The 14300-nt window shown below is 38.3% G+C and overlaps 1 protein-coding gene across 2 annotated transcripts in view; it reads left to right on the top strand.

The window, feature by feature from the left end:
• The window catches only part of BANK1 (B cell scaffold protein with ankyrin repeats 1), a 395229-nt gene that overhangs the window by 103708 nt on the left and 277221 nt on the right, over nt 1–14300 (top strand). For both annotated transcript variants that reach the window (XM_066280104.1, XM_066280103.1), the window contains exons 3-4: nt 56–210; nt 9430–9568. In XM_066280104.1, coding sequence (XP_066136201.1) covers nt 56–210; nt 9430–9568 — 294 coding nt within the window. The remainder of the gene's footprint in view (nt 1–55; nt 211–9429; nt 9569–14300) is intronic.

Genomic DNA, 14300 nt, shown 5'->3' with positions numbered 1-14300 from the left:
GGAAATAAAATGGCCTTATCTGTACTATCATCCACATTTGTGCACTTTTCTCTAGGTTCCGAGAATTACCTTGAGGTCAATATTCCAACAGAAGTAAGAGTGGAACATTCTGGGGAAGTAAATGAGAGAAAGGAAATTGAAGACTCATCTGAAGCCTCCAGAAGCACCACACCACTGGCAATGGTGCTTCCCACTGAAATTCCCTGTGAGGTCAGTAAAGATGTCTTACTATTTAACTGTATTATTTTAATAGATATTTCATGTCAACAAAATGTAAGGTCTAAAATAACTGGTGTTTTTGTCTGCTCTTTTCATGTCCTCAGTACCCAATGTCTGGCGATTAGTATGCTTTTAATACATATTTGTTGACTTGCCTATTGGAGAATATCTAAAAGCTTAATTTAATCAACTATTTCTTGATGCATTACAAACAGATTTGCAGTTGCTACATATACCAAGCTACTTTAAAAAGAACATTGGGTTTGATTTAACCAGATCAGAGATTTTATTTTTCATCAAGGGAAACATTTTTAATGGAATTTGAAAATATTTTCTAGGATAATCAATATCTCAATTATAAACCATGTATCAGAGGCCTACATTATCAAGGGAAAATATCCTAAGAGTTAGAAGAGTTTGTCCTTTTGGGAATAAAAGTATAGTGGCTGGGGGGGGGGAGGGAGGTGGATTTTTGAAGGTGACTATGTGAATACATGTTGCTGACATGTGTTCCTCTTGTCTTCCATGAAACAAACAACTGAAATAAGCCTCCTGATAGAGCTTGACTTGAATTTCAGGCTATGTAATCTCTAGACAAGAAGAGAATGCTGGCTCTCAGTACCTGTATCTTTAAGTGCAGGGAGCCAAAGACACAGGAGAGTCCCGGGACTTGCATGCAAGGGCCTTTCTGGTAGAGGCTGGTCGATTTATGTGACTGGACCACAGGAGCTGCCTTTTCTGTTTGCTGGGAGGTGTGTTCTGAGAAAGACTCTCCTGATTCTGCTGGGCCCAGTCCTGGGGAAGCTGCACATTCCATGCAGTGGAACAGTTTAAATCCCTCACTCTCAGACCTGATGCCTAAGCAGAAAAATCACAGGTTTAAAGTGTGATGCTGTCAGTTCCAGAGGAATAAACACTTCTCTGACGCTACCTTAGCCCAGAAACCTGACCTGGACAGGTTCAAGGGACCTGGCACAGATAATCAGGCAAGGAGAACTTGCAACCCCCTTAAAGGACTCGAGATCTCAAAGGAGGAACCTCAGGCTAAACAATCAGAACTGGTGGCTGCTGTTGAGTCAGAAATCATGGGAGAGACAGAAATCAATAGAAGAGACTGTAATAAAAGAGAAATGAAAACTGTTCTGAAGTAGATAAAATCAAAGCAGAAACAGCAAAAAGAAAAACCCTCTAGAACTAAAAATAACTCACCAGGAATTATGCAATGAGTCTAAATAGCTGCTTTTAAAAATATCTGTAACAGTAAAATTTGAATAATGTAAAATTTTTTCAATATTAAATTTTCAGAGAAATTAAAACTCCAAATTTAAACCCCACTGCCCTCCAGGCCGAGATGGCTAGTTAGGATCAGGGTTCTTTCAATGGCAGTGTCATGGGCTATTTATAATTGACATGGAAATATTTTTTCCAGATTCTCTGAGGTTAAATTATTTCATTTTCAGATTTCTCTTGGGTACCCTACTTTTAACCAACCCTAAGAATTGAGAGGTTATAAAAGAATTGTTTAGCACTAGCCTTGTACCTGAAAAATTCAAAATAAGCTAATCCTTAGACCAAATATGTATAGTTACCCCAGTCAAAACCTTGTGTTCTAAGAACCTCTATCTTAGTAAAATCTGAATCCACATGAAAACTGTCAAGCACCGCAGGAAAGATGATCTGTATCCAAATGAGTAAAAAGCATGCTTCAGATTTGCCAGGATCACATTCAGTCTATGCCTATTGTCTGAAAACACAACCTTTGCACTTACTCATTTCTGAGAAGTATTCCAATTAATGAGTGAACAGAGAGACCCCTTAATAATACAGCCAGGAGGTAATATTGGAATCCCTGCCATCTTACAACACCTAGAAATGTACAATATTTATTATTGTTGGCTAGGAGGTCTTATTTGAGTTATGCCTCTTTCATACCCAGCATCTTCAAAATCTATTCATTTCTCCATGTACTTTCATGTTTCCAGCATACCAGCACTGAGTTCACTATGCGTTCTACCTAGTGGCATAATCTTTATCTTACTGATGGACAGGGAGCAGGGAGCTAGTTTGAATCTGTCCGCTGCTGCCTCTTACTGTGGAGCTGCGTGGGTGTAGGGACATGCCTCCTAGAGATGTGCTCTCTGGTCCATCATCTTTTCTGAAGAATCCATGTGAGTGGATTATTTAACTGAGGCTGTGGGGGATGTTGCTGCTGCCTTCAAGCCTGGGAACCTGGGAGTATTGCTCCCTCAACCTTGTCATCTTAACTGGCATTGATCTTTTCCATGGGTTGTTTTGTTGCCTGGACCATAAAAATCTTGTGCCACTTTAAAAACAGAAGAAAAATTAACTAAAAAATATATCAATATATTAATATGTAAATATATATGGGGTCCTCGGGTTATGACAGTCTCAACATACAATGTTTCGAGTTTACAACGATCACTCCCATAAAGAACTTTAAAAAATCGAGACATGAGTGTTTTGGCTTACACTGTTAGCATTGTACTTACAGACTACGTGAGCAAACTGTTTTGGTTGCACACAACAGAAGAATATGTAGTAACGTGGCATGTGATTTGAGGGAGTTGTTTTTTATGTTCTAGATTATGATTTTACAACTGTGTTAGGATAGGCAAGTGACTTAGGCAAGGGTGTGTTTTGACTTATTTTAAAATTCGGGTTACATCACTGTCGTAGGAACAGAACTGTGTCATAACCCGAGGACCCCCTGTATTTCTTTTTTGGTGAGAGGAAGGGAGATAGTGAGACAGACTCTGTGACAGAGATCCATCCAACAACCCCATTTTGGGCCAGTGCTCAAATCAACCAAACTATTTTCAACGCCTGATTCTGATGTGTTCCAACAGAGCTGTCCTCAGCACCCGGGGCCACGCTTGAACCAGTGGAGCCACTGGCTGCGGAAGGCAAAATGGGAGAAAAGTGGGAAGGCAGGAGGAGAAGCATATGGTTGCTTCTCCTGTGTGTCCTGGCTAAGAATTGAACCTGGGACGTCCATACACCAGGCCAATGCTCTATCCACTGAGCAAACCAGCCAGGGCTCAGAAAATATTTTTTCTTCAACTTTTATTTTTCATACACTGGTAAAGATATGCCTCCAGTGCTCTATTTGTGTGAATTATTTCTTGTCTCTTTGAGAAATACCTAGATGAATTTCAACAAGTTAAATCTGTTATTTAATGTTGCCTCTTTATCTTTTTTATGATTAGCATTTTTTGTTCTATTTTGGTATTTTAAAAAATTATTTATGGACCAAGGCATTTATTTTTCTAGCAAAACCTCTTGATTTTGTCATGAGGGTAATTAAATACTAGAAATATGAAGTCAGTGAGTTCTGTCTGCAAAGGATACATAATGATATATCCATTATTCAAATGAATCTTATCCAATTTTAAATCCATGATGAAAATTACACTTTGGAGGCATCCTCCCACTGGAACAGCACCTAAACCAGAACGGGACCTGGTCTATTATTCACTAGTTTCTCTTTTCTGTGCTGTGTATTACATCAGAGTCTTAATTTCATTAATTTTTCTCACAGATTTTCTCAAGGCAATGATTTTTATTTGGAAGTGATCTTGCTCACTGCCTCCAGAGGGTATTTGACAAAGTGTGCAGACAGTTTTGTTTGTCATAACTGGGGGGCTGTTGCCGGCATCTAGTGAGTAGGAGCCACGGATGCTGCTAATTATCTTATAATGCACAGGCCAGTCCCCACAATAGTGACTTCTCTAGCCCCCAGCTGTCAGTAGTATCAAGGTTGAATCCTGTCTCAGAAGATAGGAAATACTTTCATGCCTCTTAAGTAATAAATCACCTTCAGATCACCTAATAATGGCATCAAGAATTCAGGGCTCCCTCAGAGACTTCTCCTCAGCCTACCCAGTGGTCCTCTAATCACTTGCTAAAGCTGTGTAACCTATAAGCATTGGTTCCAGTGACTCTTTTGGGGAGTGGAGAGAAGACGGGTACCACATAATTTTATTTGAAGGAATGGTACAAATGAAAGAACATACATATATGATTTGGTGCAATTTATATAGTAGGTAAAGGTAAGCCTGACATTCATGTACTGCTTTGGCGACCAGTGCAGTCACCCTGTGGCTATGGGAATGCAGCCTGAGGCTTAATACTTAGCATTGTCTCCCAGGGTGTGGTTGTGGGAGAACCCTCTGCAGTTCCAGCCTGGGGCCGGTCTTGTGTGTGCATCCGTTGCATAGTGGTGAGCATAGCTGCTTCCCAGTCACCTTTCATGGCTTAGTCCTGAACTTTCAGAGGGAGCCTCTAGAAGTTTCCCTGGGTGGGTCTGCTCAGAAGCAGCGGGGTGCTCTCTGGCGCCTCCCGCCCCTCCCGTCACTTCTGTGAGTCCCCGAAGAGGCTTGGTCATGCCTCTGTGTGTTGCTTCTTCGGTAGCCCGGTTCTGAAGAGTTCACAGTGAGCTCATTTTCTTTATCTTGTTTTACCTTTGTAGACAGGTTTCCAATTTATTACTTTCTCTCTTTTAAGTAGAATATGGTCACTTCAATCTTAGCTTTCCTCCCCCTTGAATCTCTTACTTCCTTTCGTGTGATTAACTGATATTTCTTTATTTTTATTATTCTGTTAGTGCTGCTGTTCTCAAGATAAAGCTGGAGCCTACTTTTAAAACCAATTCAATAACTTGAATTTTTTAGCAAATTTAATTCTTAAAGTTATAGAATAACTGCTAAAGTTCTTTTAAGTGGCTTTATTAGCATTTAGATCTATAAGAATTTCATTGAATTGCCTTCTTATCTGAATCCTAGAATATAGCATATTCCCTAATAAAGGGAATTTTATTTCATTTTATTTCACCTGTTCATTGACATACCTCTCTGGCTGCAACCATAATATAAATCTTCAAATCCATAACCTAGGCCACAGATTAATTTACAAATCTAGAGAAACTCTGAGACTAAATGAATGGGTGTGATTTGTAAGGGCCCGTGGGTGAACCACAAGAATCTCAGTGATTACCTTCTACCAATTTCTCCCTAGGCTCTGAATTCAGAGTAAAACAATAAATAGAAGCTAACAACACTGCCCACTTATCTCTTTTTTTTTTTAATTTTATTTATTCATTTTAGAGAGGAGAGAGAAAGGGAGAGAGAGAGAGACAGAGAGGGAGAGAGAGAGGAGAGAGAGACAGCGAGAGAAGGTGGGGAGGAGCTGGAAGTATCAACTCCCATATGTGCCTTGACCAGGCAAGCCCAGGGTTTCGAACCGGTGACCTCAGCATTTCCAGGTCGACGCTTTATCCACTGTGCCACCACAGGTCAGGCCTGCCCACTTATTTCTAACACCAAGTCACGTACTAGTTCTTGGTAACCATCCTTAACATAAAATCTGATCCTGTAATCTAATTGAAAAAAAATTATAGTAAGAGTAGCAAAAAAAGTATTGTGTATATCTGTGTTAAACATATCTATGTTGTGAACTGTTGCCGCTTTGGTGGTAGGATTTTACAATGGCCAGTAGATGTATTTTCCCTTTAACCAAGCGGTTCTCAAACTAAGATGCATATAGGGACTACTAATGGATGTTTCAAAAAACAATACCTCGCATTCTATGAAGTAGAACTCAGATATAAATCTCAGTGAACTCAGATATAAAAAATCTGGATATGGCCTGAACACAGAGTTTTGTAATCTTCCCAGATGATTCTGAGGGTGACAATTAGCATCCCAGTCTGGAACCATTGCCATAACCTTATCCTTGCTCTGCTGTTCTGGATCAGATCCATGATGGCTGTAGCAACAACCTGCACCATCCTGGCTTAATAAGGCCGAATGAACCTATGCTTGTTGACCTAGTGGCTATTGAAGTAGCCATTAATATAGAGAAAGAACCATTGGTTTGTGTACAAAATTCACAGTAAGCCAACATGATGAGGATCAAAATTCTTTGTTGCTTGTGCTTCGTAAATATACCCACCTTGACAGAGCCAGAAACTTCACTAGCTTTAAGTCATATTGTACACCAAGTTCTAGCCCCTTTGTTTAGGTCTCAAAGTTTTTGACGAATGCAAGCAAAACATCAGGGTTTAAAAGTGATAATTATCATAAGCCTTTCTCTCTTCAAATGCTCAGAACTAAATAATGAATAGAAAGATTGTGAGCAAAATAACACCCTCATAACTGATAAAACTAAACTTATGACCATTTGACTATCTCAACATTTTCTCCATGGAATTAATTGTGACCATATAATTATATATATATTAATAATTAAGATGTCCACAATAATTAAGGACAAGGTGGGACAAGTGCAGCCCTTCACTCTTGGAGCAGACTGCTTCCTCTATGGAGATACAGGGGTGGGTGAAGCTGTGAGTCCTGGAAGGGCTGAGCATGCTCAATTTAAAGGTGTATATATATATATATATATATGTATATATATATATTTTTTTTTTTTTTTTCAGAGACAGTCAGAGGGATAGATAGGGACAGACAGACAGGAATGAAGAGAGATGAGAAACATCAATCATCAGTTTTTCGTTGCGACACCTTAGTTGTTCATTGATTGCTTTCTCATATGTGCCTTGACCGCGGGCCTTCAGCAGACCAAGTAACATCTTGCTCAAGCCAGCGACCTTGGGTCCAAGCTGGTGAGCTTTTGCTCAAACCAAATGAGCCCAAGCTGGTGACCTCGTGGTCTCGAACCCGGGTCCTCCGCATCCCAGTTCAGTGTACTATTCACTGCGCCACCACCTGGTCAGGCTAAAGAGTCATATTTTTACAGACCTATTTTCATCTTAATTTGAAAAGATATACAGATTTTCTCTTATGTTTTGCAAGATGCCCCAATGATATGATATAAAAAATAAAATTACCTTCAGGATTCTTAAAAATCTAGCTGGGAAGGCAAGCCATAGACATGAAACACTAATGAAGAGCAGAGGGCATGGCTTAGAAAGGGTTAAATAAGGAGTCTGGATGTAAAATTCTCTGTGATTCCTTTGGAAGTTGCAAAACCTCTCATGTACTGAAGTTGTAGGAACAATTTGTGGAACTGGCGAAACCTGAGTTGGACATTGATAGAGAGGGTAAGTATGGAGACATGAAGGGAGATAAGGAAGGAAATTATAAGCATTATGTACAAACAGGACCAGCTACCTAATCATCAGGGTCAATGCCAAATGAAAACGCAGATGCCCTTGTTCAAATTACTGAGTATTTCAAGGCAGTGACAGCAGAACGTTAAACTAAGTGCAGGGCCCCACTGAGCACAAGGCCCTGTGCAGTTGCACAGGTCGCCTGCCCATGAAGCTGGCCCTGTATACAAATAAACACGTAAGTGCTTCATTTGGGGTGGTCAGTATGCTTGTCTTTTGTTTAGAACTTTTTTCTAGAAATGGTTGAAAGGTGGAGCCATGCCCTCTATTAAGGAAAAAATCTGATGCATAAGAAGCTGCCCGTATAAACAGTCATGAATGAGATTGAGTTGACTGTGTGAATAAAACATTGGAGAGATGCTCAGGCTTACCAGGTTTGGAAGGAGAGAGGTCAAGGTTAAATAAGAAGTGATGTTTCGGTGGAAGAGAACTCTGAAGAATTTTGAAGCAGGAATTGGGGATCTGAGGCAAGAAGTGAAATAAGAAGTCACTAAAAATTTGAAGTAAGATGACAGATATGAGTAACAAAGGAACAGAAGAACTGGGCTAGATGTGAGGTCCTGTGTGGAAGAGCTTGCAGGTATGAGCAACAGAAGAGTCTCACAGCCCTGACCTTGAGGACTCAGCTGAAGAAATGTGTTGGAGAAGGTACAAAAAAGAATACAGGGAAGTGTTTCTGACAAGCTGGATGTGTGGGGCAAGAGTGAGAGGGTAAATATTAGTAGTTCCCTTGAGATTTGATCTTTTCTTCATATGGAATTTAATGGGTGAGGAGAAACTCAGATCAAAATACGCTGCAGACAAATATTTAGGAGCATTGGAGCCCAGTGGGAAACTCCCAAGTGGATGTGTATCAGCTGAAATGATTTTGTAACACCAACAGATTTGTAGAAACTCTTTGGGACAGAGCATTAAAGATGTAAGCTTTAGTGGTGGGTGACTTTTGCTTAGGAAGATAACATTTAACTAAGAGAACTTTGAAATTAATAACTTTTGGGTAATCATGATTTTATAAGAGCCTATCAATGAAGTTCCTGTTTATTTTGTGAGGAACTTAAATTTAGTTTGACTTTGAAGAAAGTCTTTGAAGAATGGTATCTGAGATAATCATAAAAATAGTATTTCATTTTAGTTATTTGGAAGGGTTTAATAACATGATGTAAAGAAAAGTGTGGATTTTGAATTCAGATAGTTCTGATTCATCTTCAGATGTAACTGTATTAGTTACCTTGTTTATGAAAGGGAAAAATAATAGTCTTCCATTTGATTTAAGTGTATGCATTCCCGTGTATGTGTGTGTGTGTGTGTGTGTGTGTGTGTGTTGGTTAGAATTTTAAAAAGTCTTTATATAAAATGTGCTTAGAATAGTTTTAGTATAAAATAGATGCTTAATAAATAATTATTACTTTCTCTGTATTAATTTCAACCTTTTTATCCCTAATTAAAAAAAAATTCAAAAAGTTTTCAACAACCCTTATTACATTGTATTCAGAGATTTAGCTTTTTTAACTTAATAAAAATCTTTAAACTTTTAGATTTATAACCTTTGGTCAACTCAATAACCTTCATAGATACCTATTATAAATAAACTAACCAGAGAATGTCTATTAGGAAAGATTTAAAATTATTGGACTTAAAATTTTTTTTCATACTTAAATTTTGAGAAATTCATCACATTTATATGTTTTGTCTTTCATTTATACATAAATACATCAAGTTCTAGAAAGGTGGAGGAAAGGATTTGGAAAAAGGGTTTAACAATTAAATTACAGTTCCCTGGAGGTCTGTGTAATTATGCATCTATATTCTCACTGTTTTTTCAGTTGCAACATATGGTATTACAAAAAGATTTGAGTATGCAATAGACACTAAGTCCATAAATTCAAAATATAATGAGAATCACATTCATGTATTTCATTTCTAAATATGGTTGAAAATACAGACATGACAGAAGACATATAATGATCATGTGCAACCTGTATCATTAATAAATATAATGGGCTATGTGGTTAATGTAAACTTTTCAAATGTTTAATTGGCTTCTATTTCATCTCTTATAGAATCTTGGTGAAATTTTTATTATTTTGAAAGATGAAGTAATTGGTGATACTGTGGAGGTTGAATTTACATCAAATAATAAATGCATTAGAACAAGGCCAGCACGTTGGAGTAAAACAGTCTGGTGTATGAAAGCTTTAGGTAAGAAATTCTTTTATGCTTTAATAAATGTGAAACATCATCCTGAATTTCTTTCAATAAATTTATGATAAATGGTTTCACTTCCTTACAGAAACTAATATTGTTCTGCAGGTGTTTCCTGTGTTTAGCTTTCACATACCCATGGTTGTTAATCTGAATTTGCAAAAGTACGAATGTGTAAATTATGAGAAACTAGTTTATATGTCATATTGTGAAACAGCATCTAGTAACATTACACATGTCAGCAGAATGCACTTGATTGTGTACCAGCTATTAAATATGGAACTAAAATTACTAGCATTATTGTAACAGGATTAGTAGATATTTGGATTTTTGTTAATAACTGATTTTTTTCTTCTTCTTTCTCTCTTTTCCTCCCATTCTTCCTCCCTCCCTCCTTCCCTCCCTCCCTTTCTCCCTCTTCCCCTCCCTCCCTCTTCCCCTTCCTCTCTCCTCTCCCTCCCTCCCTCCCTTCTTCTCTCTGCCTTTTGTTGTCATGCTCCTCAGTATATTTTTGCTTATTTTGAAAAGTATAAACTTTTTCACAATTTTATCATCATGGTAACATTTCTGCATACACTTTCCCTTCTTTTCATTTAGTTGTGAAGCTAACCATTTCATTGTGCAACTTTGCTTGCAGCATGATAAATAGTATCAGAGGAATATACACACTTGCAACAATAATTGTACTAAATTCAAAATCTGATATATTATTTTCTGAATATTTCAATAAAAAATGTAAGACTACTTGTTTTATAAATTTACCTTTTTTAATGAGAAAATAAAATTACCTTATAAAACTTTATAGGTGTAAACTTTGAAAATGTAAAATATATTTAAAATTAAAGAGTGTGTCAAATGCATCCTATGCGCCATATACGCCATATATATATATATATATATATATGGCTATTATGAAATAAAAGAACATTACAGAGCATTTGCAAACTTTTTTGGTTATGTAATGAAAGCATATGTCCTCTCTATGGATTTCCTTGCACAGCTGAGATGAGAGGTCAGTTATAAAAAGAAAAGACTTTATAGCAAGCATTTATAAACATTTTAGATGCTACTTCCTCTCATGGACAAGGATATGCATAAGTGATATGAGAAAGAACTCTGCTTTTTTCTTTCTTTTCTAAAGGCCATTACTTCCTTGTGTCACAGTTTAAAACGATTTCACAAAGAATAATTTCTAACTAATTAGTTTTGAAGTTTAAACTAAATCTAGTTAGGCTAAAATCACTACAGAAAATATCAATATTGAAAATTAAGAAGTACTTAGATAATATTTCTCAAAGAGCAGATCAAAATGTCAAATAAAATTATTCACATTAAGATTTTATGTTCAGCCTGACCACATGGTAGCGCAGTGGATAGAGCATAAGCTTGGGTTGCTAAAGACCCAGGTTTGAAACCCCGAGGTTGCAGCTTGAGCATGGGGTCACCAGCTTGAGCGTGGGGTCATAGACATAACCCTATGGTCGCTGGCTTGAGCCCAAAGGTCACTGGCTTGAAGCCCAAGGTCACTGGCTTGAGCAAGGGGTCATTGGCTCGGCCTGAGCCCCCTGGTCAAGGCACATAAAAGAAGCAATCAATGAACAATTAAGGTGCTGCAACAATGAATTGATGATTCTCATCTCTCTCCCTTCAGTCTGTCCATATCTGTCCCAATCTCCCTCACTAAAAAAAAAAAAAAAAGGAAAAAAAAAAGATTTTAGGCTCAGTTTACCTAGTTGCTAAGAACAGTGAAAAGAATAAAGCATGTAAAAGTTCAAAAGCTTTTCAGAAAAGCAGAAAGCTAATAGTCTAAATTTCCAAGATATCCTAGTAGTAAAAAAAATAAACCAGTATTTAATAATTATGTTAATTAAATCTTTCCAAATCTTTCTGTGGAAAGATTGTGAAATTGTGTGATTTCTTGTGAAATTTTGACTGTGATTGCTATGTAACAATATATAGACTGATTTCATGAGTATGAGTGGGAATATGGATGGGACAGGCCCTAGCAGAAATGGCCCCAGAATTCTATTTTCTCTGCCTCATGGCACTGTTTCTTAGTGTTAGAGCCCTAGCAATAACTACGTTTTATATCATGACCCAGTGCCTATGCATAAATCCATAATTAAAACAAAGGTTTTTAAAGCGGTAGTAAGACTAATAGTGTTAGCACAGTCATGTAGAACTTGGAAGTTGTCATTCCCATTCATGCAACATAATAAAAGCTGAACAAACTGAAAATAAATGACTTTTCTTGAGTTCATTGATAACTATGGTTGTGGAGCAAGCCACCATCCCAAAAAGTAAAGAGAAAGGTAAATCAAGAGAATGATATCCAAAATCTGCTTGCCAAGAGCAGAAGTCACTAGCCAGAAACTGGTAGGAGCATGTAAACCAGGGGTCCCCAAACTTTTTACACAGGGGGCCAGTTCACTGTCCCTCAGACCATTGGAGGGTCGGACTATAAAAAAAACTATAAATAAATCCCTATGCACACTGCACATATCTTATTTTAAAGTAAAAAAACAAAATGGAAGCAAATACAATATTTAAAATAATGAACAAGTAAATTTAAATCAACAAACTGACCAGTATTTCAATGGGAACTATGCTCCTCTCACTGACCACCAATGAAAGAGGTGCCCCGCCTCTTCCGGAAGTGTGGCGGGGGGGTCAGATTAATGGCTTCAGGGGGCCGCATGCAGCCCGCGGGCTGTAGTTTGGGGACCCCTGATGTAAATAGTAATTTTAATGAATTTCTGGTGGCTGAGTGTGGACTATTTTGAGAGTAAGAGTCTCCTGGATTGTTCTGGCTAGTTGGCTCAGTGGTAGAGCGTTAGCCCGGTGTGTAGATGTCCTGGGTTTGATTCCTAGTCATGGCACACAGGAGAAGCACCCATCTACTTCTCTACCCCTCCCCCTCTTGCTTCTCTCTTTCTTCTCCTGCAGCCATGGCTAGATTAGAGGGAGTTGGCCTTGGCACTTAGGATGGCTCTACGGCCTCTGCCTCAGGTGCTGAGAAAAGCTTGGTTGCTGAACAATGGAGCAACAGTCATTGATGGGCAGAGCACTGCCCCCTACTGGGCTTGCTGGGTAGATCCCGTTTGGGACACAGGCAGGAGTCTGTCTCTCTGCCTCGCCTCTTCTCACTGAATAAAAAAAAGTAAGTAAACAAAGAATCTCCTAGAGACTGTAGTCTTGTGAGGCATCTATAAATGGATGGAAATTACCTACAAGAACCTCACCAATTCTCAGAGTAAAGATTTGAGAAAGCTCCTCTGGAAGCTCTGCCAGGTCAGAGGAAGAATAATCATGCTGAAATACTTCCAGTATATTCTCCATAACAAAGGCTATTCTCCAGGAGAAACCACTGTACTCCTCCTGGGAAAGGGCATTCATCCCACTGTATCCTCTCCAGTCCTCCTAGAAGTTGGGGAGGAAAATCTCTGCCATAGCAGAATATCTTGTGAAAGTCACAACCAAGAGACAGGGGCCCTTTAAGAGACTGAGACTTAATCATAAGATTAAAATGCTTCCCTCCCACCTGACCACCACCACCACCACCATGGCAGGGTTCAGTATAATGACAATGAATTACAGTTGACATTACTGCAAGATGCAGATTCTTTCTGAGGAGGAATGCTTAGGGAAGCACAAGGTCAAAAGGGAGGACAATAGAGGAATTTGAAGCTTTTGGTATGTACAGTTACAGCAAACATAAACTAGCTCAACTCCTAGCCAAATTACTATATGTTCTCATGGCATGCCTACTGACATCATTTTTTATACCTGACACAATATGTTTGGTTTTAAACAAGAAATTACAAGTTGTGCCAAAAGCCAAGTAAACAAACAAACAAACAAACATTAGTGTAAAGAGAGAAAGCAAACATCAGACCAGACTTAGTTGTGACATGGATGTTAAAATTATCAGTCAGGGAATTTTAAATGACTTGGATTAATATGTTAAGAGCTATAATGGAAAAGCAGACAACATGCAAGAACATGCGATGGCTAATATAAGCAGAGAGGTAAGAATTGTATTTCTTTATTTGATGCTAGTGAACACCTACTAAATTGATGTCATGATGTGCTAGTATGTCACAAACCACAGCTATACTTTGTAGCTGCACTGGCTAATACTGTAGCCACTGGCCACATCTGGTTTTTGAAACTTTAATTTGTTATAACTAAACAAAATGTAAAATTCAGTTTTTCAGTTGCACTAACCATATTTCAAATGATTTCTTAGAACATATCCATCATCTCAAGATGTTCAATTGACTGTACAATAGGCTTTTTCTCTACACCAATTATGGAGTAAGAGAGAGTGCCCAGCATGCTCTTAAAGGCTAATGATTGGTCCAGAATCTGCATGTAGCCAAAGAAACAATTAACTAGTGACCAAGAGACTTGTTTTTACTCTGTGTGGAGCCATTTACTGGGTAACTAGACAAGTCTTTTGACCATTGTGTGCCACATTTTCTTGTTGATAAAATAATTTCTCCACTTACATTTTAAGTACTTGCTTAGAGGATGTTTGAGGACAAGGGAGCTAAGATAGAAGACTGCACTTAAACAGACATCCAACTGAGGGACAGTGTCCATCTCTCCCTCTAGCAATTCCCTTAAACACAAGGAGTAGTTTTTTTCTGTGATAAAACACCCTTACTCTCTGGATGGGTTGTGCTACCAGGGGTCCGTTGAAGGGCAGCCACATACAGTGCTCCTC

This window comes from Saccopteryx bilineata, chromosome 5 (assembly GCF_036850765.1).
Source record: "Saccopteryx bilineata isolate mSacBil1 chromosome 5, mSacBil1_pri_phased_curated, whole genome shotgun sequence".
In the NCBI taxonomy this organism is placed as follows: domain Eukaryota; kingdom Metazoa; phylum Chordata; class Mammalia; order Chiroptera; family Emballonuridae; genus Saccopteryx; species Saccopteryx bilineata.
The sequence above is the reverse complement of the archived record's forward strand: the minus strand, read 5'-3'. Positions and strand labels throughout refer to the sequence as shown.